Below are 27,316 nucleotides of genomic sequence, written 5' to 3' on the forward strand. Positions count from 1 at the left end.
GACTTCCGGACCTTGATTCTTCAGCTCCAAATCCCTTGTTTCCTTCTCTTGACAGCTCCAATCTGCTTCAGCATCACTTCCATGCTCTTTAGGATCCAAAATCACCTGTTTATGCAAGAAACTATGCAAATGCAATGCAAATCTACTCTAATGCATAAACAGTTCTAAAACTATGCAATGTTGGACAAATGAGATAGAAAATCATGCAAAAGATGTGAATATACTAAGGGAAAACAGGGCAAAATATATGAACATCACTTAGCGAGGTGTCTCCATTGCCAAAGTTAAAGATCACTCTAATCAATATAAGTACGGTGGGGTTTGTTACTCCCTCCGGAACTAACATATGAGGACCTTAGCGTGGAATTGTTAAGAGGCGAGAGCTAAAGAGACTTCTCGTCGATTGGGAGAGATGCGTTGAATGTACTCACCAAGAATGATAAGACGTTTCTGCAATCTTTGCAAGTTGATTTAGCATTTGACAACCTCCAAACTGTTGAGCGTGAAGGTACAAGTGGAGGGTTAGCCCTTTTCTATTCAAAGGACTATCGGGTTAAGTTCTTGTTGTTAGATGATCGATTGACCGACATTGAAACAATCATTAATGGAAACTGAGTTTTTATAACATTTATCTATGGTGAACCTATTCTCGCAAATCGTGGATATGTGTGGGAACGACTAATGCATATCGGAGTTACCAGATCCGAGCCCTGGTTTATTACTGGGGATTTCAACGAAATAACTGGGAATCATGAAAAAAGAGGGGAAAAAAAGAGATCGGAATCTTCCTTTTTACCATTTCATGTTATGATTGATTCATGTGGATTAAGCAATTTTTCTTTCAAAGGAAATCAATTTTCATGGATTGGTCAACGGTCAAATGGTAAGATTCGGTGTCACTTGGATAGAGCCATAGGAAACGAAGAGTGGCACAATATCTTTTCCCACACTAATGTAGAGTACTTGAAGATGTGGGGTTCAGACCATCGTCCTCTCCTCGCATCAATACTAACACGTCCAAAAAAGTTTTTGAGAAGGTTTATGTTTGACAAGAGGTGGATTGATAAGCCAGGCCTCAAAGAGGCGGTGTTAGATGGATGGGGAGGTGATGATATTTTGGTCGAACGATCCATCATGAAAAAAATCCAGAATTGCAAACGAGCTATCTCCATCTGGAAGAAAAATAATCAAACAAATTCGGAAAAATTGATTAAGGATCTCCAAGAAAAGATTGATGAAACCTATGAAGATTGGAGTATGGGTTATTACAGAAGAAGGAATATAAAAAGTAGCGGTGGAGTACTTCAGTAACCTCTTTTCATCCTCGAATGCGAGCGATCCTACAGTGGGAATTAAGGATGTTCCTACTTTGTTCACACCTGATATGAACGAGCATCTCACGAAAGAAATCTCCGGGAAAGGCTCCAGGTCCAGATGGGATGATTGCATTATTCTTCCAAAAAATTTGGGAAACAATAAAAGGCGATCTAACTATGATGGTGAAGAATTTCTTTAGCTCTGGAATCTTTGATGGCAAGCTAAATGAAACAAATATATGTTTAATTCCGAAAGGAGAATGACCTCGTGAAATGTCAAAATTCCGCCTTATTAGCCTGTGTAATTTGAGCTATAAGGTGATATAAAAATTTTTGAGCTTACGTCTCAAGAGGTTTTTACCGAAACTTATATCCGAGACCCAATCTGCCTTTGTAGCAGGAAGATTAATCACAGATAATATCCTCATCGCTCAAAAAAATTTCCACGCCCTCCGTTCTAACCAGGCCAACCGTAAGAAATTCATGGCAATTTAGACGGACATGAGTAAAGCTTATGATAGTGTGGAATGAAATTTCCTAAAAGCTTTGATGGAAAAAATGGGATTTGATCAAAAATAGGTGGGTTGGATAATGCAATGCATTACTTCCGTCTCCTACTGCATTTTGATCAATGGGGAGCCCAAGGGACGGATTAGGCCAACACGTGGGATTCGTCAAGGGGACCCGATCTCTCCGTATCAATTTATACTTTGTACTGAGGCCCTAATCGCTCAGATTAGGAATGCCGAAAGAGAGGAGAAGATTCAGGGTTTACGTATCTCGAACGCAAGCCCACGAGTTTCCCACTTACTTTTGGCAGACAATAGTTTATTCTTTTGTAAAGCTGATCCTCAGCAATGCAAGGAAATTATCGATATAATTCGCTTTAATGGCGAGGCATCCAGACAAGAAATCAATTTCTCTAAATCTTCCATCATGTTTGGAACCGAGGCCCTGTCCCATGTACGACAAGAGATCAAATCTATTGTTGGAATATCACAAGAAGGAGACATGGATACATACTTAGGTCTCCCTGAGAAGATTTATGGGTCAAAAGCACAAGTCTTTGCATTCGTAAGGGATATACTCCATAAGAGGGAGATACTTTTGATATTATAGTCCATTAGAGATACAAGTATCCAATTGACCTTCATATGGTTGGAGGAGCATGTTGGCAGCAAAACATGTTCTCTCGTACGAAATCCGTAAGAACATAAGTTCGGGGTTCAACACATGCATCTGGACTGAACCGTGGATCCCAGATACTTCAGCGCAGCCGCCTGAAACATGGTTCTTTTGGTGGTATGGTGATGAATATGATGATGAATGATGGATGAACAGGTGGATGCAAGGTGTTTCAATTACCCTTATGTAGTTGTAGCATAAAGGATGTCAAACCATAATGAGTGTGATGCAAGCAATCAGGATGTGAATACTCATTTAAGTGAAGCAAAATATGATGACTGATTTTTACGAACAACCTCATGATGATTATGAAATGCAGATTGTAAAGCTACTAAAACAGGATACTAAATGCAAAGTAAACAATAAAACAAAGCAGTAATGATACTAAATAGGAACAGAAATTATACTAATGCAAGACAAGTAATGAAACAGGATTAAACAGAAATGAAATGGATGCAACAGAAATGAAACTAGAAATGAAACAGGAAATGAAACAGAACATAAACAAGAACTCTGGAAGGAGCTCGAGCAAGCACTCGATCGGATAGGGCAAATAATGAAAACAGAGCAAACAAAAAGCAGTTAACAATACTCAACAGGGAAATCAATAAACAAGAAAGGTCCTAAGGATGGATTCATGGGCTGGACTCAAGCTATGGTTATCTAAATTGGTCAACAAACCTCAGTCAACAATGAGCTACCTCTAGACAATGATCTTCTAATACATGTTAATCCATTCTCATTACAATAACAATCAAGCCAAGATACTTCTTAGACCCAGTTCTCACTAGCTATTACATATCAAAGCAGACATTAAACAACCAGATCATCAATGTCAAAAATCATAGTAAACATCTAATCTCTTAGCATGCTTCATGATAATCTCTAGTGTTAGCCTTATCTAACAACTTAGACATTGGTGTGATGCTAAGAAGCTTAAGATCTACCCTTACTCTCTCAGTATAAGAATAACATAGAGTGTATCTAACCCAGAAGAGATATTAAGCAATCAATCTTGACCAATCTCAACAACCATAACCCTTATCCATCCTAATCCATCCTCAAGATCCTAAACCACTACTCACAATCACAAAACATGATGAACAAAGTTATAAACCCAGAAATCAATAAAACTTGCATTATTAGAAAGATGAGATGAAGATCTACAATATTGAAGAAATCAAACTCAAATTCTTAATACTTAGAAAGTTATGGAACCAACAAGTATCAAAGATATCTTAGAAATATGCAAAAGTGGCTAGAGAATCTAAAACAAAAGAAAACATAAAGTAGATAATACCCAAAAGGGGTAAATACTAGGTTTACAGATTTTATCTAAAATTGGCTCTCTCTTCTTTTTTTTTTGTGGCTGCAGGGTACAAGCCTTTATATAGGAGAGAGGGGGAAACCCTAAAAGTATCTAGAAGACAAAATGGAGGGTCGTCGGTCAACCCGACCAGGTGCTCGGTCGAGTGCTTGGTCGAATGGCCTCTTCTTCTGCTTCTTCCAGCCGGTCGAGTCCTTCTCCGCACACCGTCGAGTGTCTGGTCGAGTGGGCAGTCGAGTGGACTTCCGAGATTGGTTTCTTTTGCTCTAACTCCTTGATTTGATAGATCAAATCCTTCTCAACATCCTTCCATGCTCCTTAGGATCCAAATTCACCTGTTTATGGAAGAAACTATACAAATGCAATGCAATTCTACTCTAATGCATAAACAGTCCTAAAGCTACTCAATAATGGCTAAATGTGCTAATAGATCATGCAAAAGATGTGAATATACTAAGGTAAAACATGGTGAAATATACGAACATTAACACTCCCAAACTTAGTCTTTGCTTGCCCACAAGCAAATGAACAAGACATAAGTAGGAGAGTGAGGTTTGAAAGTGGGATCTCAGCTCCTAAAGCTTGCTAATAAACTAGCTAGAATCAATGTCCAAGTTACTAGTACTATGATGCAAGTTGAGTGAGCTGTACTTAAAGATTTAGACAAGCCTATTACAACCTTTACTTATTTAAGCCTTAGATATCCACATGCATTCAAATCAACATTTCCTTTAACATTCATTAAACAAGAACATGAATCAATCTTAATCTTATGCAATGCTTAAACTCATTTGGCTTGGTAATAAAGGCTTAGAGACAATGATGGTCTCTCTTTAGAGTGGGGCTTATCAATATCAAGGTTCTCTCATAAAAATGAATTGAGCTTTAGAAGAAGGCTAAAGGTAAGAACACTTAGACACATACAAGAACAAAACCTTGTCTACCCAAAAGTAACCAAAGTGTTTGATCCTATCACTCTAACCCCAAATGATCCTAGTTCTACCCTTTATCTTCATCTTTTCTCAAATACCCTTTTTTTTCTTTTGTTTTTAAGCCTTAGGAGAGGTTTCTTATTTGAATCATCTAGTGGAATGGGGATTCTTTCTTATTTGCTATGGTTCCCTTTTCTTCTTAATATTTAAGACATAAAAGCTTTTTGCTAGACTCTTCTTTTCTTTCTTTCTTTTCCTTGACTAGAACCATCTTTAACAATCTCATACTTCCCATTTCTTTTTTATTGGAGCTTAAATTTACTTAAACACATTCCCCTCCTAAAGACTATAACCTTTTATTTCTTTCTTTCTCTTTTCTAATTCTAAACAACCAAGTCCCAAACCCAACAATTAAACCACCTAGTCTTATCTAGTTTGAAAATTGAACACTAGAATACACAAGGCAATATTCTTGTCAGCTCAAACCTAATACTTTCTACCAAACTCAATCCCAAAAAGGCCTTACACACTGATAACTCTCTAATTTACATGTTTTTAGCATCCTTTTTTGTCCATATTTTGCATTATTCATACCCTTAACTTAGCATTTTTAGGTCATTAACTGTAGAAATTCACTTTTAGGCCATTTAGGGTGTTGCATTTTTGAATTTGCATATTTTGGATGAAAAAGGTGCTTAGGAGCCTAAAATGGGGGAAAACAAGGACAAACCCGAAGATGTACCCGAAGGAGCCATGGAGCTGGAAGAACAAGTCCGAACTCCAACACGATCAAGGAGGATCCAAGAGCATGAAGACCAACCCGAAAATCTACCTGAAGACTAACTCGACCTCATCCTCGTGTACCCCATCGAGTAGACCCTCGGGCAGGTCTGGGAAGCTAGGTCAAAGGGGTTTCCATATATAAACCCCTCCTCTTCTTCCTCACAAACGAGTACGCCGCAGACCCTCGAACCGGAGAGCAAGAGCTTCTGTGAGAGAACTGAGCGACTCAAATACTTTTCCCTTTTGTTTTAGATTTTTTTTCATAACTTTTTATTATTTTCTTTAGATTTCTATTTTGTACTCTTATCCCTCTACTTTATCGTTTAATATAATGCAATTTTTGTTTATATTTGCTTTGATGTTTCCTACTATGATTTCCGAGTAGTGTAGTGAAGTTTCTAGGGATGGGATATATGATTTTGTGTTCTTGATCGGTTAGGATGTCTTAGTTGATTGTATATGTTTAATAGATTTCCTTCTAGATTGGTGTTCTTAATGTTGTCAACAAACCGAGAGGGTGAGATTAGATCTAAGGTGTTTTATCACCGAGAGGTGTAGATGAGATGCTTGAATCAACCAATGCTAGAGGTTTACTCACTTAGCCTAAGAGATTAGATGAGTAAGGGGTGTACTGACAATAATGAATCGGATCTTAATGCCTGCTTGGTCATGTTTCTCCAACGAGAGTGTTTTAACAAGATTTTAGAGATTCATTGTCTAGGAAATATTTGCTTGAGGCATGTAAGACATCTGTACTGGTTAGGAATACTTAGTGTTCGATTACCCCATCCTTAGAAGCTTTCGTATTTTAATTGCTTGCATTTCTATTCATCACTTGATCCCTTACCCGAACAGGTATACGATCACCTGTTTCGAGTAACCCCTCGAGTTGTTCATACCTTCTTTGATTACTCGATCATCCCACCCGATCCTGTACTCGAATGCTTTCATCGAGTGCTTAGGTCGTGTGGTTCCTTGTTTATATTCTTTTCTTTTATTATTTTAGGATTGTTAGACAAAACCTCATTATTGCTTGGCTTGACTTGCATTGTTCTGATTGCATCCTTCCTGCTAGCAATAAACAACCATTGGATTGATAACCCTTTGTACTACAACTGCATAGGGAATTGATACCCTGGGTGAAAAACCTGTTATCAATTTGGCGTTGTTGCCATTTGGTTGAATTTAAGTTTGCTACGTTTCGGATTTCAGCACTTGCTAGATCAAGTTCTCCTATCTACATTGGTTCAGAATCTGACTTGTTTGCTTTCATTTTTGTTTGTTTTGCATTTCAGGTTCAACCTGAGTACCCACCCTACCCGTCACTCGATCACCTGGATCGAGTTGACCCTCTTGTACACCCTTGGTCACCTACTTGTGCATGCAAACACGATCCAAAGGTAGCCACAACTTGAGTCCATTCATCAACAACATCGACAGACCAAGGTTACTTCGTCAACAACAAGTTCCACAACCGCAACCACCCACAATTGAGGAGACAATGAATGATCAAAACGGTCCACCAGCTCCTCAAGCAAGGACCAACATAGGAGCAGGGGATGCTCCATCTACTCACACTCGAAGGAATGGCATTGTGCCACCTGCTGTCCAGAACAACAATTTCGAGATCGAGAGTAGTCTCATCCAGATGATACAAAGCAACAAGTTTCATGGATTGCCAATGGAGGACCCATTGGATCATCTGGATGAATTTGATAGGCTATGTAGCCTCACCAAGATAAATGGAGTTAGTGAGGATGGATTCAAACTCATGCTTTTCCCATTCTCTTTAGGCGACAAAGCACACATCTTGGAGAAATCACTCCCCAAGGAGTCCATCACCACCTGGGAAGCGTGCAAGAAGGCGTTTTTGGCCAAATTATTCTCCAACTCCAGAACCGCAAGGCTGCAAAATGACATTTTCAGCTTTGTTCAGAAGAACAATGAAACATTTAGTGAAGCTTGGGAACGTTTTAAGGGATACACTACCTGATGTCCTCATCATGGCTTTAGCAATGCTTCATTGCTGAGTACACTTTACAGAGGAGTGGTCCCCAAGATACGGATGTTGCTGGACACCACAAGCAATGGTAACTTCCTCAACAAGGATGTTGATGAAGGTTGGGTCCTAGTGGAGAACTTGGCTCAATCTGATGGGCATTATAATGAGGAATACGATCGTACTGTGCGATCTACATGAGAGGAAGATGCGAAGTACAAGAGGGACATGAAAGCCCTCAATGACAAGCTCGATAAGCTCCTCAAACAACAGCAGCATGTTCATGCAATATCCGAGGAAGAGCAGTTTCTACAACAAGTTGGGGAGACTGTACAGATAGAGGATGTTAACTACATCAACAACCAGGGAGGTTACAACAAAGGGTACAACAACTACATGCCGAATCCAGGCTTGTCCTACCGAAACCTGATGCATAGCCCAATGCTTCCATCTAGTTCATCATGGGTGGAATTGATATCACTGATGCACACAATCCTATCCAATCATAAGACCGACACGATACACATTAATACAAGATTCGATGATCTCGCCTACCGTCTATCCGCCAACTTCAAATAACTACATAACAAGTTTGATGACTTGGGATCTCGAAATTGGCTTCCACCTCAAAAAGCCCTACGGAGTCTGCACACGCAATAGCCCTACGGAGTGGACGACAACTACCACCTCGAACGGCACCACTGAACATGACTGAGGACAACAATGATTAAGATGGGGAGGATCTCCGTGAACTGGCCACTTCTACTGAACCACCAAGCCACTCCCCAGAACAACCCGACCACACTACTCGAATAGATGATCGGGTTGATACTCCGGTAACTCCGTCTCCTACAGGCAAACTGGGAGGAGAGAAACAGAAAGAAAGAAAATTCATCCCTCCACCCTACAAGCCACCATTGCCATTCCCTGGATGATTTCACAAGGAACTTCTGGAGAAGTACAAGGCATTGTTCCAGAAACAAATGCAAGAACTCGAACTCCGCATGCCTCTAATGGACGCTTTCACCCTAATACCTCCTTACCAGAAATTCCTGAAGGATGCAGTGATGGAGCGGATCAAGCAAGTACAAGGGTTAGTCATACTCAATCATGAGTGCAGTGCCATAATCCAGAGGACTGCAGCACCTAAGAAGCTAAGTCACCCAGGATCGTTTACCTTACCTTGCTCGATCGGACCATTGAAGTTCGAAAGATGCCTTTGCAATTTGGGGGCATCTGTTAGCCTGATGCCACTAACTGTAGCCAAACGTCTTGGATTCGAGAAATTCAAGCCTACCGACGTTCAACTGGTTCTAGCAGATCGAACAACGAGGTTGCCAAGCGGAGTTTTGGAAGACTTGTCGGTCAAGGTAGGGTCAGTAGATGTACCAACCGACTTCGTGGTTTTGGAAATGGATGTGGAGCCAAGGGATCCGCTTATCTTAGGACGACCATTCTTAGCCACTGCAGGGGCAATGATTGATGTAAGAAATGGGAAGATCGATCTGAAGCTCGGGGAAGACCTCACTATGCAGTTTGACATTCGGGAAACTATGAAAAGCCTACAATAGCTGGTCAAACCTTCTGGATAGAGGAGTTAGAAAAACTGCGGGAGGAGGCATTTGAGGAGATTGCAATCGGAGATTGCAATCGGAGATTGCTTACAAACAGCACTGATAAATGGTAATAAAGAGGGATTCGTGCATCAAGAAACGGAGCTCTACAAGGAGCTGCTTGATACTTATCAAAAATTCATCGAACCAGAACTAAGTGAGGACATGAGGGAAGCTGAAATAGAGGGAGTGATGCTTGACAACAGAAGTTCGGACAAGTCAGTAGTCACCTCCTACGTCATGTCGTGCAGTTTCTCAACACCAGCCCACCCGGACGCTAACACGATCGCCCCATCGAGTAGGATGATCGAGCAAAACCTCGAGCAACAACTCCAAACCACTGATGATTGGTCCGAGTCTAAAGCGTCTAAAGTGGAACTCAAACCTCTTCCATCTGGGCTAAGGTACGCTTTCTTAGGACCTAATTCAACCTATCAAGTGATCGTTAATTCTAGACTGCCTGAAACTATAGGAGAGCAATAGGCTATACTCTAGATGATATCAAGGGTATATCCCCTGATCTCTGCACCCACCGGATAAACCTGGAGGATGAATCATACTCTAGTGTAGAACCTCAACGTCGGCTAAACCCGAACTTGAAAGAAGTGGTGAAAAAGGAAATTCTGAAGTTTCTTGATGCTGGAGTTATCTACTCCATCTCTGATAGCACTTGGGTGTCCACGGTGCACTGCATCCCGAAGTAAGGAGGAATCATCGTCGTCAAAAACGAGAAAGACAAGCTAATTCCCACAAGGACGATAACCGGTCATTGAATGTGTATTGACTATAGGAAGCTTAACGCGGCCTCGAGGAAGGATCATTTCCCCCTGCCTTTCATCGACCAGATGCTGGAACGACTCGCTAAACACCTGTACTATTGCTTCCTTGATGGGTATAGTGGATTTTTCCAAATACCCCTACACCCTGTTGACCAGGAGAAAATGACATGCACTTGCCCTTATGGCACTTTTGCCTATAAGAGGATGCCTTTTGGCCTGTGCAACGCTCATGCAACTTTCCAAAGGTGCATGACATTCATCTTCTCGGATTTAATCGAAGAAACGGTGGAGGTTTTCATGGATGACATTTCAGTATATGGAGCTTCTTTCTCGTCCTGTCTGTCAAACCTCTGCAAGGTGCTGAAAAGGTGTGAAGAAACCAACCTAGTGTTAAACTGGGAAAAGTGACACTTTATGGTCCAGAAGGGAATAGTTTTTGGGCACAAGATCTCAGAAAAGGGTATAGAGGTCGACAAGGCTAAGATCGAGGTGATGGTTCAGCTGCAACCTCCTAAATCGGTGAGAGATGTCAGGAGCTTTTTAGGGCACACAGGGTTCTACAGGCGATTCATTAAAGACTTCTCTAAGATCGCATGACCATTGACGCGGCTCCTTTGCAAGGAAGCAGAGTTTATTGTCGACAAGGACTGTTTAGCCGCCTTCAACAAGATAAATGAGGCTTTGGTGAGCGCGCCAATAGTTCAAGCACCTAACTGGGACTATCCCTTCTAGATTATGTGTGACACGTCAGATTATGCTATGGGAGTAGTACTGGGTCAAAGGTAGATAAAAAGCTCCATTTGATCTACTACGCCAGCAGAACCATGGACGATGCCCAGACAAGGTATGCGACAACTGAAAAGGAGCTCCTTGCTGTGGTTTTCGCGTTTGAGAAGTTCAGAAGCTACTTACTCGGTTCGAAGGTGATTGTCTACACGGACCATGTTGCCATGCGGTACATTTACTCAAAAAAAGACACCAAACCTAGGCTCCTCAGATGGATCCTTCTTCTGCAAGAATTTGACATAGAGATCCTGGAAAAAAAGGAATTGAAAACGGGGTAGTAGACCATCTGTCCAGAATGAGAATCAAAGATCCACTCCCAGTAGACAACTCAATGCTCGAAGAAAGACTGATGCACATTGCCTTCTTGGAATAAATGAGCCACACGATCGGACACACGATAGCTTACTCGACTCCTGAATCAACCAGATCAATCGATTTGATGGCAATCGAGTCTGCTGAGCTACCATGGTACTCAGATTTCGTGAGCTACATGGTGTGCGGGGAAATTCCTAAGGACTATGACACTCATAGAAAGAAGAAGTTCTTCAGGGATGTCAACAACTACTACTGGGATGAACCTTATCTTTACAAAAAAGGAACGGATGGCCTGTTCAGACGGTGTATAGCAGAGGAGGAAGTCCGAGGAGTATTAGAGCACTGTCATGGATCCGCCTATGGAGGACATTTTGCCACCTTCAAAACAGTCCAAAAGATACTCCAAGCTGGTCTTTGGTGGCCAACCATGTTCAAGGACGCACAGCTCTTCATAGCAAAATGTGATTCATGCCAGAAGATGGGTTACATAGGTCGAAGAAATGAAATGCCTCAGCAGCCAATCTTAGAAGTCGAAGTTTTCGATGTCTTGGGAATAGATTTCATGGGACCTTTCAACCCACTCTCAAATGGAAATATGTACATCCTAGTGGCAGTTGACTATGTCTCGAAATGGGTAGAAGCAATCGCCAGCCCGACAAATGATCACAAGGTCGTAATGAAGATGTTCAAAAACATCATTTTCCCGAGATTTAGAATCTCAAGAGTAGTGATCAGTGATGGAGGAACCCACTTCATTAACAGGGTTTTCGATGGCTTGTTGAGAAAGCACGAAGTCAAGTATAAAGTCGCAACAACTTATCACCCACAAACCAGTGGAGAAGTTGAAGTAAGCAACAAACAGATCAAACCGATATTAGCCAGAATCGTGGGAATCACAAAAAAGGATTGGGCATTCAAGCTGAATGATGCGTTATGGGCTTACAGGACCGCTTATAAAACACCGATTGGGTGAACCCCTTTCCAGCTTCTTTACGGAAAAAACTGTCACCTTCCGGTCGAGGTTGAATACAAAACAATGGGGCGACCAAGCTGCTGAATTTAGACATAAACACTGCTCAAGAGAAGAGAGCAATGGATCTCCACGAACTCGATGAGATACGGCTGGAGGCTTATGATAATTCAAGGACCTACAAGGAAAGAACCAAAGCTTTTCATGACAAGAAGATCCGGCACAAGGATTTGAAAGCTGGAGACAAAGTCCTTTTGTTCAACTCAAAGCTTCGGCTATTCCCTGGGAAGCTCAAGTCAAGATGGTCAGGACCCTTCGAAATTAAAGAGGTTCTGCCCTATGGAGCGGTGACTTTGCTAGGTAAGGATGAGACTAAATTTACTGTGAATGGGCAGAGAGTGAAGAAATACATGGAAAATGAGAGCACAGAGGTGGGATCATCTCTGCGTCTCGTCGATCCCGTGCCAATCTGAGATGAACTTAAAGTCAAGCTTGGAGACTATAAACAAGCTCACTTGGGAGGAAATCCCAAAGGCAGGTTTGTAAATATAATTTACAGTTTAAAGTCTTTTCTCTCTTAAGTCATTTTGCCCTACCTGATGAGCTACGCGATACCCCCCTCGATCAACCCCTCGGATGCTGGTCCGACACCGTGCATATCACCGAGCTCTCTGACGAGCAAACACCGGCACCTGCTGAAGCCGGAGACGACCCTGGCTACACGTTGGCGAGTATGGAGGCTGCTGCAACCTCCTTCTTCACCAACCCATAAGGTACCACTTTCATCCAATCTTTGTAAATAACATTGCATTTAGTTTATTTCATTTTGTGTGATTCTTGGATTCTTTTTCCAACTTTTATTTACACATAGACTGTGTAATTTAAGTTTGGGGGAGGGTCCAGAATATTTTTAACTTTGTGTTTTATTTTCTTAATTTTCTTATTTCAAATCTTTGCATGCTAGTTTTATTCATTTGAGTCCACATCTATGTGCATTGAAAAACCCAAAAAAAAATTGAAATTTAAAAAAAAAAAAAAAAAAAAAGTGTTCATGTAGTTGCATTTACATATTAGGATTGAGTCTAATTTGTTTCATATAGGATTGTTGCATACGCATCTTAGGGGACAATGATTAAAACTATCTTGTTTAAAATCAATCCTTAAGATTGAAGCTATAGCCCTTAGTCACAGTTCTTTGTTGCTAGATCAATCTTTGGAAAAAAAATGAAAAATCTTTGCTTAGAACCTTGTTTCTTTTGAATGCTTCCTCCACTTGCTTGAACATTGGAACATCTCTATATTATTGGACTTAATTTGAAATTAAATTGTCTTGCTTATGGAATTTGAATACTTGCTCATGGTAACTATAAATACGGGTTAGCACTCCAATTCACGAATCTTTTTCGTTTAACCCGATTTGTTTTTCCTACCCATGAACCCAAACCTTTCTTTCAAACCTTGTTGTGAATTGTTGAATGAGGCCTTTTTCATTGTGCTATAGGTTGTGAAACCTTGAGAGTATTGAGAACGACAAAGAACTGCCTCTTGATTTAGCTAAGTTAGAATTTGAACTAGCTAATAGATTCGGTTTTGAAAGGTAGGTGGTTAGTATGTTTATTTGGGGTTGGGTTGAGGAATAAAAAAAAGAAGTCCCTAAGGTTAGAATCAATTAGCTCTAAGTCTCTAAGTAAAAAAAAAAAAAAAAAAAAAAAGATCTTGCTACAGTATCCTAGAAAGAAAGAAAAAAAAAATATATATATATATACATATTAGGAGTTTAGCAAAGAAAGAAAAGCAAAAAAAAAAGAAAGAGAGAAGAGAGCTAGAAGTTTAAAGTTTAAACCTTAGGGAGTAAAAAAAAAAGAGAGTTGAAATCAAGGATGTGGGTAGAGTAATTCTAGGGGGTTTGATATATAAAAAAAAAAGTGAATGAGAAAAGGGTAGATTATCAAGAGTTAAGCTTTGTATGCCCAAATTGTTCTCAATCTTAGATAGTTTTCACAAGTGTCTAGCATTCCTTCTTTTGAGAGAAAACGACCCAAATAATTTGCTTGAAACCACCTTACTAAAAAGTCTTTCCCTTGAAACCGATTGAGCTTGATTCACCTTCCATTTGCAAGAATTCGCCAAACACTTAAATGAATATGAAAGAGATGTTCTCTACTTTTAGTTGGAGGTTGAACTAGATCGATGCATGGTAATAAGCATAGAAAAATATTTGTAAGTATGTTGATTGATTTTAGCACTATTAAACTATCATTAAGGACTATAGCTTGAATCCTTCGCTTAGTATATAAAGGTTATGAGTCCCCATTTTCAAACTGCACTCTCCTACTTCCTTACTAGAGGACTAGCAAGATTTAAGTTTGGGGGTCTGATAACTCTCTAATTTACATGTTTTTAGCATTCCTTTTTGTCCATATTTTGCATTATTCATACCCTTAACTTAGCATGTTTAGGTCATTAACTATAGGAATTCACTTTTAGGCCATTTAGGGTGTTGCATTTTTGCATTTGCATATTTTGGATGAAAACAGGTGCTTAAGAGCCTAAAATGGAGAAAAACAAGGACAAACCCGAAGATGTACCCGAAGGAGCCATCGAGCTGGAAGAACGAGTCTGAACCCCAACACGATCAAGGAGGATCCAAGAGCATGAAGACCAACCCGAAGATCTACACGAAGACTAACTCGACCTCATCCTCGTGTACCCCATCAAGTATACCCTCGGGCAGGTCTGGGAAGTTAGGTCAAAGGGGTTTCCATATATAAACTCCTCTTCTTCTTCCTCGCAAAAGAGCATGCCGCATACCCTCAAACCAGAGAGCGAGAGCTTCTGTGAGAGAACTGAGCGACTCAAACACTTTTCTCTTTTGTTTTAGATTTTATTTCATAACTTTTTATCATTTTCTTTAGATTTTTATCTTGTACTCTTATCCCTCTACTTTATCGTTTAATATAATGCAATTTTCATTTATATTTGCTTTGATGTTTCCTGCTATGATTTCCGAGTAGTGTAGTAAAGTTTCTAGGGATGGGATAGATGATTTTGTGTTCTTGATCGGTTAGGATGTCTTAGTTGATTGTATATGTTTAATAGATTTCCTTCTAGATTGGTGTTCTTAATGCTGTCAACAAACCGAGAGGGTGAGATTAGATCTAAGGTGTTTTACCACCGAGAGGTGTAGATGAGATGCTTGAATCAACCAATGCTAGAGGTTTACTCACTTAGCCTAAGAGATTAGATGAGTAAGGGGTTTACTGACAATAATGAATCAGATCTTAATGCCAGCTTGGTCATGTTTCTCCAACGAGAGTTGGGTAGGGGAGTGATCAAGGTTGATTGTTTCTATCACGAGAGTGTTTTAACAATATTTTAGAGATTCGTTGTCTAGGAAATATTTGCTTGAGGCATGTAATTCATCTGTACTGGTTAGGAATACTTAGGATTCGATTACCCCATTCTTAGAAGCTTTTGTATTTTAATTGCTTGCATTTCTATTCATCACTTGATCCCTTACCCGAACAGGTACACGATCACCTGCTTCGAGTAACCCCTCGAGTTGTTCATACCTTCTTTGCTTACTCGATCACCCCACCCGATCATGTACTCGAATGCTTGCATCGAATGCTTAGGTCGTGTGGTTCCTTGTTTATATTGTTTTCTTTTATTATTTTAGGATTGTTAGGCAAAACCCCATTATTGTTTGGATTGACTTGCATTGTTCTGATTGCATCCTTCCTGCTAGCAATAAACAACCATTTGGATTGATAACCCTTTGTACTACAACTACATAGGGAATTGATACCCTGGGTGAAAAACCTGTTATCACACAATCAAAAATAAACATGGCTTGAAATAAGGGTTGGTTAAGGGTACGGGAAACTGATTCTTAATGAGGAAATCAGCTACTTGGATCAACAAGAGTGGTAAAAGGAGAAAAGATGATCCAAATATGTATATGGTATCCATGAGTTTAAAGCAATGCACAAATTGATAATTATAAGTCAATATTAGGTTCTTATAAATAGGAAATGGCATCAAATCACAACATGCTTCAATTTAGACCAAAAGCAATGCAGGAATTCAAGACTTGGTTCAACCTTATGCTTCTAACCACTCAACTAGCATCAACGTACTATTAACTTGGGCATTGATCTTAGTTTAGTGAATTTAAGCAAGCTAACAAGGAAAAACTCATCATAGATCCCTAATGCAGATATGAAACAGTCCTCATTCATGCTTTCATAAGTGTAGTTGGGGTCTTGTTGCTGACTTTGAGGTGGGGAAGGAGGCAACTCGACTATGGCCATCGACTGGTACTCGGTCGAGTGCACTGGTCGAGTTGGTTGCCGAGCCTTCTTTTGTTCTTCTGTTCAGACTCCCTTGCTTCCATGACCAGGAAAACACCAAAACAAAGATCAAAATACCAAAACCCTAAACAATATGCACAAATATACCTTAGGGACTTCCTCCCTAGTGAGCTTGTTTAAAGTCACTAAGCTTGACTTCTTCTAATTCTTCAAGCTTGAGGAGCATCCTTGAGAAACATTGTGATATTTTCTTGTTTCTCCTTTTCTCCCCAGTACTTCTTCACTCTTTGACCATTGACTGTGAACTCACTACCATCTTTGTTGAGAACTGTGACAGCTCCAAATGGTAGAACTTCTTTTATTTCAAAAGGACCTCCCCACCTACTTTTCAATTTTCCAGGAAATAGCTTGAGCTTTGAGTTGAACGACAAGGCTTGGTCACCAGCTTTTAGGTCCTTAATGAGGATTTTCTTATCATGGAAGGCTTTTGTTCTTTCCTTGTAGATTTTGGAGCTCTCATAAGCTTCTAACCTGATCTCTTCAAGTTCATGGAGATCAAGGCTTCTCTTAGCTTGAGCTGTCTCTAAATCCAAATTCAAAAGCTTGATTGCCCACAAAGCTTTGTATTCAACCTCAACTGGGAGATGGCAAGAATTCCCATAAAAAGTTGGAATGGAGTTCTCCCTATTGGTGTTTTGAAAGATGTTCTATAAGCCCAAAGTGTTTCATCAAGTTTGTTAGACCAATCTTTTCTTGTTGCTCCCACTATCCTTGATAGAATGCCCTTGATTTGCTTATTTGATACTTCAACTTGCCCACTTGTTTGAGGGTGATAAGTTGTTGACACCTTGTGTTTAACTCCATATTTCCTTAAACATTCCTTCAAATATTTTGTTGATGAAGTGTGTCCCTCCATCACTAATCACAACTCTTGGAATTCCATATCTTGGGAAGATTATGGTTTTGAAAAGGTTAAGAACCACCTTGTGATCATTAGTAGGGCTAGCAATAGCTTCTACCCACTTGGAGACATAGTCTACTGCTACTAATATGTAGACATTCCCATTTGAAGGAGGATTAAAAGGTCCCATGAAATCAATTCCCCACACATCAAATATTTCAACCTCTAGAATTGGATTTTGGGGCATTTTATTCCTTCTTGTAATATTTCCCATCCTTTGGCAAGCATCACACTTTGTAACGAACTTGTGAGTGTCCTTGAATAATGTAGGCCACTATAAACCAGCTTGTAGGACTTTCTGGGCTGTCTTGAAAGTTGCAAAATGGCCTCCATAAGCAGAACCATGACAATGTCCCAGCACTCCTTCAACCTCATTCTCTGCTATACACCTCCTAAACAGGCCATCTGATCCTTTCTTGTACAAGTAAGGTTCATCCCAATAGTAACCATTGATGTCCTTGAGCAGTTTCTTCTTCTTGTAAGGGTCCATGTCTGATGGGATTTCTTCACATACTTTGTAGTTAACTATATCAGCATACCATGGCAGATCTTCACAGTCAAGCAGTCGGTCGAGTGACGTCGAGTTGCATGAGTTTCTCTTCAGGCATTGAATCATCAATTGGTATTTCTTCCTTTATCCTCATCCTGGATAAATGATCAGCAACTCCATTCTCTATACCCTTCTTATCAACTATTTCCATGTCAAATTCTTGGAGAAGTAGAATCCATCTTAACAACCTTGGTTTGGTATCTTTCTTTGAGTAGATGTGCCTCAAAGCAGCATGATCAGTGTACACAATAACCTTGGAACCCACTAGGTAGCTTCTGAATTTTTCAAAGGCAAACACCACTACAAGAAGCTCCTTTTCTGTTGTTGAATATCTTCCTTGAGTTTCATCCAAGGTTTTACTTGCATAGTGAATAACATGCAGCCTCTTATCTTTTTTCTGTCCTAGAACTGCTCCTACTGCAAAGTCAGATGCATCACACATTATCTCAAATGGGAGGTCCCAGTTTGGAGCTTGGACTATTGGAGCTGATATCAAGGCAGCCTTGATCTCTTTGAAAGCCTTCAAACAATCTTCATCAAAGTTTAATTCAGTCTCCTTACAAAGCAATCTTGTCAATGGCCTAGCAATCTTTGAGAAGTCCTTGATAAATCTTCTGTAGAACCCAGCATGACCAAGAAAGCTTCTTATATCCTTGACTGTCTTTGGTGGTTGCAGCTGAACCATGACATCAATCTTTGCTTTATCAACCTCAATACCCTTCTCTGAAATCTTGTGACCAAGAACTATCCCTTCTTCAACCATGAAATGACACTTCTCCCAATTTAGAACTAGATTTGTCTCTTTACATCTTTTTAAAACCCTGCATAAATTAGCAAGACAAGAAGAGAAAGAGTCTCCATAGACAGAGAAGTCATCCATAAAAACCTCAACCACATCCTCAATAAGAGCAGAAAAAATTGACATCATGCACCTTTGAAAGGTAGCTGGAGCATTACATAGTCCAAATGACATTCTTCTATATGCAAAAGTGCCATATGGACATGTGAAAGTTGTCTTTTCTTGATCATTAGGATGAATTGGTATTTGGAAAAATCCAGAATATCCATCCAAGAAACAATAATGGGTGTGATTGGCTAATCTTTCTAACATTTGATCAATAAATGGAAGGGGAAAATGATCTTTCCTAGAAGCAGAATTAAGCTTTCTATAATCAATGCACATTCTATGTCCTGTTATGGTTCTAGTAGGAATTAACTAATCATGATCATTCTTTACAACAGTAATTCCTCCTTTTTTAGGGACACAATGCACTGGTGAAACCCAAGTACTATCAGAGATAGGATAGATTATACCAGCTCCAAGCAACTTAAGAATCTCCTTTTTTACTACTTCCTTAAGGTTTGGGTTAAGCCTTCTTTGAGGTTCAATGCTAGAATAAGATTCATTTTCAAGGTGAATTTTATGCATGCAGAGACTAGGTGAAATTCCTTTAATATCATCCAAAGAATAACCAATTGCCTTCCTAAATTTTCTTTGCTCAACAACTAGCAAATCAAGTTCTTCACTTCTCAAGTTAGCATTTACTATCACTGGATAAGTAGAGTTCGTACCTAGAAAAATGTACCTTAGCCCGGATGGAAGAGGTTTAAGTTCTACCTTTGGTGCTTTTAGCTCAGACCAGTCATCTGTGGGAGTTTCGGCAGGGCGCTCGGTCGAGTGGTGTTGGTGCTCGGCCGAGTGCGTGCTCGAGTGGGTAGTCGAGTGGGTGGTCGAGGTCTTTGTATCTGCTATCTGAACTGACCAGACTTCCTCTCTCAATGTTGGTAGCCTCTCAAAAACCTCTGGATGGTCTGATTCTCTACGAGAGTCCAATATCTCTTCATTAGCCTTGGTTTCTTTGTAGATGAACCCTTCTTCTCCACTTTTGGTCAAAACAGTGCTAAGGTGATCTTGTTCTGCTAGCTCTTCCATCAATTCTCCTGCTAATTTTTCCAATTCTTCAACCCAAAAGACTTATCCTCCAATTGTTGGTTTCTTCATAGCCTCTACAATGTCAAATGTCATTTTGAGGTCTTCTCCCAAGTTGAGATCAATCTTCCCTTTTCTCACATCAATTATTGCTCATGTTGTGGCTAGGAAAGGTCTTCCCAAGATCAAAGTATCATTTGGTTCTTCATCCATTTCCAAGACTACAAAGTCTGTTGGGACTTCCACTGCTCCAACTCTAACTGGTAAATCCTCCAAAACACCATGTGGTAATCTTATTGATCTATCAGCTAAGATAAGAGATACCTTGTAAACCCTAGGCGCTTAGCAACTGATAGAGGCATTAACCTTATTGAGGCTCCCAAATCACAAAGACATCTGTTGAAGGTCAGAGGGCCTATAGAGCAAGGTAAAGTGAAGGAACCAGGATCTCTTAACTTTTGAGGATTCACTTGCTTTTGGATTATGACACTACACTCATGACTAAGGATCACCATCCCTTGAACTTCTTTGATCCTTTCCATCACAACATCTTTCACGAATTTCTGGTAAGGAGGGATCATAGCAAAAGCATCTATTAGAGGCATCCTAAGCTCAATCCCTCTAACTTGTTTATCAAACAATGCCTTGTACTTTTCAACCAATTGCTTCTTAAATCTTCCTGGGAAAGGTAGTGGAGGCTTGTAAGGAGGAGGAATGAACCGAACTTCTTTTTCCTTGGTAGCAAATGACTTAATCTTCTCCTGAGAAGGTGCTCGATCCGCTGCCCGATCAGACACTCGATTGTGTGTATGCTCGAGTGGTGGGTCGATTTCAATCGTCTCTTCAGATTGAGACTCCTTTTGCTGAAAACCCTCCCCATCTGTTCTTCACTGTCCTCAGTGATTAGTAGCACTCCTTTTCGTTTGGGTAACACCCTTCCACTGTGCAGATTGATTGCATTGGCAAATTCTGTAGAATGCATTATGGCTTTGCCCTTATGTTAGTCATTCCTTGTAGGAGTAGCAGATGATAGTTGTGTCTCCATAGCCTCAATCTTGGAGTTTAGAGTTTCAAACTTAGTATGGAGGTCATTGTACTGAGAAGATAACTTTTGGTTCAGCTCAGCAAACTTCTTTGCATCCTCAATTTGCCCATTTGCTTGCCCAAGCAACATTTGTTGCATCATAGCTCTCAAATCTGGTTCTTGGCCTTGGTTAGTCTGAAACCCTGGAGGGGGACACAATTGAGGCGGGAAACCATTGTGCTGCTGCTTGGGTGCATGGTTATTTTGTTGTTGGGGCTGTTGAGGTGGATAGACCTGATCTTGAGGATTGGCTACATTGGTGCTTCTATAGGAAAGGTTGTTGTTCTTAAACTGATTGTATCCTTTGAACCCTCCTTGATTCTGCATGTAGCAAATCTCAGCAAATTCACTCTCCCCATCATGAACTGGAACCTCTTCTTCACCAAGAAAGTGAATATTCTTTTGTTGGCTGAGTGAAATCTTGTCCAACTTCTCATGAACAACCTTCAAGTCCTTCTTATACTTCTCATCTTGATCATTGGATTGTGCCCACCAGATTGTTCTATCATACTGTTCTGTCATAGTCTTCATTATAGTTCCCACCAGATTGTGCTAGGTTCTCTACTTGCTCCCATCCTTCTTCTACATTCTTGTTGAGGAAACTTCCATTGGAGGCTGTGTCCAAAAGCATTCTGATCTTTGGTAAGACTCCTCTATATAGGGTGCTGAGTAGAGATTCATTGCTAAACCCATGATGTGGACATTGTGTTTGGAAGCCTTTGAACATTTCCCATGCTTCACAGAAAGTCTCATTATTCTTCTATGCAAAACTTGATATCTCATTCCTCAATCTAGCAGTCCTTGCATTGGAGAAAAACTTGGCTAAGAAGGCCTTCTTGATAGCTCATGTTGGTAAGGTCTTCTCCCACAAGTGTGCTTTGTCTCCAAGTGAAAAAGGGAACAGTCATAGCTTGAAACTGTCTTCACTTACACCATTGATCTTGGTTAGGCTACAAAGCCTATCAAATTCATCAAGGTGGTCAAAAGGATCTTCCATTGGTAGACCATGGAATTTATTTGCTTGAATCATAGAGATTAGCCCACTTTTGATTTCATAATTATTGTTGGCAACTGCAGGAGACACAATACCAGTTCTTTGTGTGTGATTGTTTGGGGCATCTACTGCACCAATGTGCCTTGGCCTTTGCTCTTGATTGTTTTGTTGCTCCATTAGCAACTGATTCTCTTGTTCTTGGGCAATTCTTGTTCTCTGCTGTCTTAGGTCTCTTGGTAGGCGGTTGATGTGATCAAGGTACCTCTGAAGATTCTAATTTCTCTTGGATCTGGTTTGCATCAATTGACTCGAACTGACACTCGGTCGAGCACTGGCTCGAGTTGATGGTCGAACTGACTGAGACGAGAAGACTAATTGAATCTGGGTTGTGACTCGATCAGGTACTCAATCGTGCAGACGGTCGAGTGGTAGCTCGAGTTGATGTCGAGTAGGTACCTAAGATTCAAAACAACCAAGCAGATGAAGAATTCAAATCAGTAGTGTTCAAAGGAGCAATAGAACTTAATCTTAGACTTGTATAAATCCTAAATGTCACAAACAAACACTCAAACAGGCAACGACGCCAGATTGAAACATGATTCTTTTGGTGGTATGGTGATGAATATGATGATGAATGATGGATGAACAGGTGGATGCAAGGTGTTTCAATTACCCTTATGTAGTTGTAGCATAAAGGATGTCAAACCATAATGAGTGTGATGCAAGCAATCAGGATGTGAATACTCATCTAAGTCAAGCAAAATATGATGATTGATTGTTACTAACAACTTAATGATGATTATGAAATGCAGAATCTAAAGCTACTAAAACAGGATACTAAATGCAAAGTAAACAATAAAACAAAGCAGTAATGATACTAAACAGGAATAGAAATTATACTAATGCAAGACAAGTAATGAAACAGGATTAAACAGAAATGAAATGGATGCAACAGAAATGAAACTAGAAAGGAAACATGAAATGAAACAGAACATAAGCAAGAACTCTGGAAGGAGCTCGAGCAAGCAGTCGATCGGATGTGCGATCGAGTGGGAGGTCGAGTTTACAAGCGAATGAACAGAAACAGGGCAAATAATGAAAACAAAGCAAACAAAAAGCAATTAACAATACTCAACAAGGAAATCAATAAACAAGAAAGGTCCTAAGGATGGATTCATGGGCTGGACTCAAGATATGGTTATCTAAATTGGTTAACAAACCTCAATCAACAATGAGCTATCTCTAGTCAATGATCTTCTAATACATGTTAATCCATTCTCATGACAATAACAATCAAGCCAAGATACTTCTTAGACCTAGTTCCCACTAGCTATTACATATTAAAGCAGGCATTAAACAACCAGATCATCAATGTAAAAAATCATATTAAAAATCTAATCTCTTAGCATGCTTCATGATAATCTCTAGTATTAGCCTTATCTAACAACTTAGACACTGGTGTGATGCTAAGAAGCTTAAGATCTACCCTTACCCTCCTAGTATAAGAATAACATAGAGTGTATCTAACCCAAAAGAGATATTAAGCAATCAATCTTGACCAATCTAAACAACCATAAATCTTATCCATCCTAATCCATCCTCAAGATCCTAAACCACTACTCACAATCACAAAACATGATGAACAAAGTTATAAACCAGAAAATCAATGAAACTTGCATTATTAGAAAGATGAGATAAAGATCTACAATATTGAAGAAATCAAACTCAAATTCTTAATACTTAGAAAGTTATGGAACCAACAAGTATCAAAGATATCTTAGAAATATGCAAAAGTGGCTAGAGAATCTAAAACAAAAGAAAACATAAAGTAGATAATACCCAAAAGGGGTAAATACTAGGTTTACAGATTTTATCTAAAATTGGCTCTCTCTTCTTTTTTTTTTTTGTGGCTGCAGGGTACAAGCTTTTATATAGGAGAGAGGGGGAAACCCTAAAAGTAGCTAGAAGACAAAATGGAGGGTCGTCGGTCAACTCGACCAGGTGCTCGGTTGAGTGCTTGGTCGAATGGCCTCTTCTTCTGCTTCTTCCACTGGTCGAGTCCTTCTCCGCACACCGTCGAGTATCTGGTCGAGTGGGCGGTCGAGTGGACTTCCGAGCTTGGTTTCTTCTGCTCTTACTCCTTGATCTTCTTCACTTTGATAGCTCAAATCCTTCTCAACATCCTTCCATGCTCCTTAGGATCCAAATTCATCTGTTTATGTAAGAAACTATGCAAATGCAATGCAATTCTACTCTAATGCATAAACAGTCCTAAAGCTACTCAATAATGGCTAAATGTGCTAATAGATCATGCAAAAGATGTGAATATACTAAGGTAAAACATGGTGAAATATATGAACATCACCGCCACAAGGATTAAATACTGAGAGAAATCCCTTGATATGTGTTAACACCTTGATTGACTTCAATACAAAAAGGTGGAAACTGGAGCGTCTTAGGAAATTTTTCCCCCGGAAGAAATTACCCTTATTTTGGGAATCAAACCAAGCTTAATTGCTTCGAGGGACGGTTATTCTTGGACCTTGACAAAGTCTAGGAATTATAGTGTTAAGTCTGGGTACGAAGCCGCGAGAGCTATCTCTCGCCCTGTTTGCGACCTCCCTTTTCAGGAGCCAAGTGTTACAACACTCAAGGTGCAAGCATGGAAGTTAAAAACATCACGAAAGCTTAAGCATTTCGTGTGGCAATGTGTGACTGGGTGCTTGGCTACATGTCAACGCCTGCATTATCACCATATTGGTAGAATTAGAGATTGTCCTAGATGTGGAGCGGAGGAGGAAACTATAAATCATATGCTATTTGAATGCCCCGCAGCACGTCAAGTATGGGCCTTATCGACAATCCCTTCCCATCCTATGGTGTTCCCATCATCTTCCCTATATAGCAACCTCGATTTTCTATATGGGTGTGGTAGAGACTTTGGTGCAATTGATCAAAACTTGAGGACGTTCCCTTGGATGATGTGGTACATTTGGAAGGCAAGAAACAAGAAAGTTTTTGAAAATATATCCGAGTCTCCGCAAGATACGCTGGAGAAAGCCATACAAGAAGAAGAAGTTTGGAGAAGAGCAAACAATAGAGACATACCATCAGGGATAATAGAAGCGGGCATACCAACCCAAATCCCACAAGATTGCCTTGTATGCTTTATAGACGGATCTTGGCATGAGGAGGTGGATAGGAGTGGACACGGCTGGATTGCTTCTTTCGGTGCTAGAATCTTGCTGTTATGAACCTCTTTATTGCTTGAGAATTAAGAAGAATATGAATGCTTAGCTCCCTCTTAACCCTAATTCTCTCTTAGAGATTAAGGTTAATTCTTGGGCTTGATATTCTCATTAGCATAAAGAGTTCTTTTATAGACCCTAGTACAACCGACCTAAACCTTAATAAGTAAATATTCCAAAGCCTTAATCTAATTATGAAAAGGAAACCTAATAATCTAATTATATGTTACGGCTTTATGGTCTAAGTGATACCACGATCCGTACCATTACTCCCCTCCTCGATTAGGAGCTTGTCCTCAAGCTCCGGTTTGTCACCATCTGCTTCTTCGTCTCTTCCCTCCACGTCGACTTGTCTTTCAAGTCTCATGTCTTTTGCTTGTTGAATCCTCAACGCCATAGCTTCAGGTAGAGACTCCTCCTCCTCAAGCTCCATCTCAAGAAGTGATTTGTTGATGATCCCCTCCGCCATGTGAGTCGGTGATTTTAGCTCCAACACAGATCGTAACTCCGGCTCCTCGATCAAAGCTTCCGCTCCTAAAGTTGCCACCACGGTTGTCGTCACGGCCGGTGCTTTTGAAGTCACTATCTCCAGCACACCTCCCCTCATAAGGTTTGGTTCCTCTATCTTTGAAACTGGAACCGCAACCAACACCGGATCTGGTTTCGAAGTCACCGTCTCCATCACTGCTGCTTGGAACTCCTTCAACATCTCCATAATCTTTTCATAGTGCTTATCGAATATCTTATCAAAATTTCCCATCGGATCAAATGGCTCAGCTCCCTTCATAGGATCGTTCGGCTCTGATACCAAATTGTTTTGAACCTCTCTATTGCTTGAGAATTAAGAAGAATATGAATGCTTAGCTCCCTCTTAACCCTAATTCTCTCTTAGAGATTAAGATTAATTCTTGGGGCTTGATATTCTCATTAGCATAAAGAATTCTTTTATAGACCCTAGTACAACCGACCTAAACCTTAAATATTCCAAAGCCTTAATCTAATTATGAAAAGGAAACCTAATAATCTAATTATAAGTTACGGTTTATGGTCTACGTGATACCACAATCCGTATCACTTGCACATGGGGCTTAAAGGTTCACTCTTGTTTGGGGTATGGAGTGTCTTCTGGCCTTGAACTTAGACAAAGCTCTCTTTGCTACGGATTGTTTAGACCTCCTAACGATGACGTCTAATATTGAAGATTGGCCAACCTTCTCATCAGAATTGAAGAATTTTATTCATTTCAGAAATAGATTTACTAACTTTAGTATTATATATATTCCTCGAGAAGATAATATCCGTGCCGATAAACTTGCAAAATGTGCAAGAGCACGAGGTTTTTGTTTTTCCATGTAAGGTCGTCGGAATCTAATTGGCTCTCTCTTAAAATAAATTTTCTCCGATAACTTAATATATGAGGTTAGATTGTCAAAAAAACAAAAAAAATTGAGAGTTAGGTAAATATTATTTCATTATTTTAGTATTTTTTACTATAATCTGTGACATCTTGTATTTCGTGCACATGTGCTAAAATCAATAATTTGTGTTTTTAAATTTGTAGCAAATTTGCGTCAATTTGTTTATGTTATTATTTTTTCTTTTATAGCTGCGTTTAGTAACTAATTAGCTACAAAATATATTATAGAAATTTCTGTCACTAATCTATAAGTATTTCTAATTAATATTTGTTATTGTTTCTTCCGTTGCTAATACCTAATTATATAAATTTCTGTCACTAATCTGTTATTATTTATAATTAACTTTTGTTATTATTTTTTTCGTAGCAGAAAACGTAGCTATATGATCACAATTTTCTAGTGGGATGCTTGTTGCATAATGTTTAAAAAATCAAAGAATTGATGGAGAGCTTGTTTATATTATTAACCCTGGAATGTGAATAAAGGAAGTCTGAGTCAAATACTCAATTGCATTTTACGACGTAGATTCGCACAAATTGTCATGTCCACATAGGTAGGTTGATGTTACCCTTTTATGGGATTCACATCTAAATTAACATTGTTGAATTATTTTGTGTTTTGCCCTTTAAGTTTTGCATATTTAATTGTTTTTACAATATTAATCCCTAAACAATTTCCAAAAATTATATTGCATAGGACTTAAATTACTAAAACTTCTTAAATCGACCAAAATTTATAAAGTTTCTTGCAATAAAATCTAGACAACATCTATACGTTTCGCTTTTTCCAAAAACTACTCTACCCATTAAAGTT

General features: G+C 39.6%; 2 protein-coding genes and 2 non-coding genes across 4 annotated transcripts; 2 read left to right on the top strand and 2 right to left on the bottom strand.

Moving 5' to 3' along the window:
- Positions 1 to 7,446: 7,446 nt before the first annotated feature.
- LOC147934961 (small nucleolar RNA R71) lies at positions 7,447 to 7,553 on the bottom strand. The gene has a single exon (XR_015573330.1). It is a non-coding gene; the product is annotated as a small nucleolar RNA R71 (small nucleolar RNA).
- Positions 7,554 to 7,770: 217 nt separating this feature from the next.
- On the top strand, positions 7,771 to 9,113 carry LOC104728664 (uncharacterized). Its single transcript, XM_010447619.2, has 2 exons — positions 7,771 to 7,872; positions 8,487 to 9,113. The coding sequence occupies exons 1-2, from the start codon at positions 7,771 to 7,773 to the stop codon at positions 9,111 to 9,113; spliced, it is 729 nt and encodes a 242-aa protein (XP_010445921.2).
- Positions 9,114 to 16,527: 7,414 nt separating this feature from the next.
- LOC147934962 (uncharacterized) lies at positions 16,528 to 17,654 on the bottom strand. Its single transcript, XM_087472859.1, has 2 exons — positions 17,562 to 17,654; positions 16,528 to 17,025 (listed from the first exon to the last, which is right to left on the bottom strand). Exons 1-2 carry the CDS (start codon positions 17,652 to 17,654, stop codon positions 16,528 to 16,530), a joined length of 591 nt encoding a protein of 196 aa, XP_087328985.1.
- Positions 17,655 to 21,529: 3,875 nt separating this feature from the next.
- LOC147934963 (small nucleolar RNA R71) lies at positions 21,530 to 21,636 on the top strand. The gene has a single exon (XR_015573341.1). It is a non-coding gene; the product is annotated as a small nucleolar RNA R71 (small nucleolar RNA).
- The last annotated feature ends 5,680 nt before the right edge of the window (positions 21,637 to 27,316 follow it).

This window comes from Camelina sativa, chromosome 11 (assembly GCF_030686135.1).
Source record: "Camelina sativa cultivar CO46 ecotype springtype chromosome 11, ASM3068613v1".
NCBI lineage: Eukaryota > Viridiplantae > Streptophyta > Magnoliopsida > Brassicales > Brassicaceae > Camelina > Camelina sativa.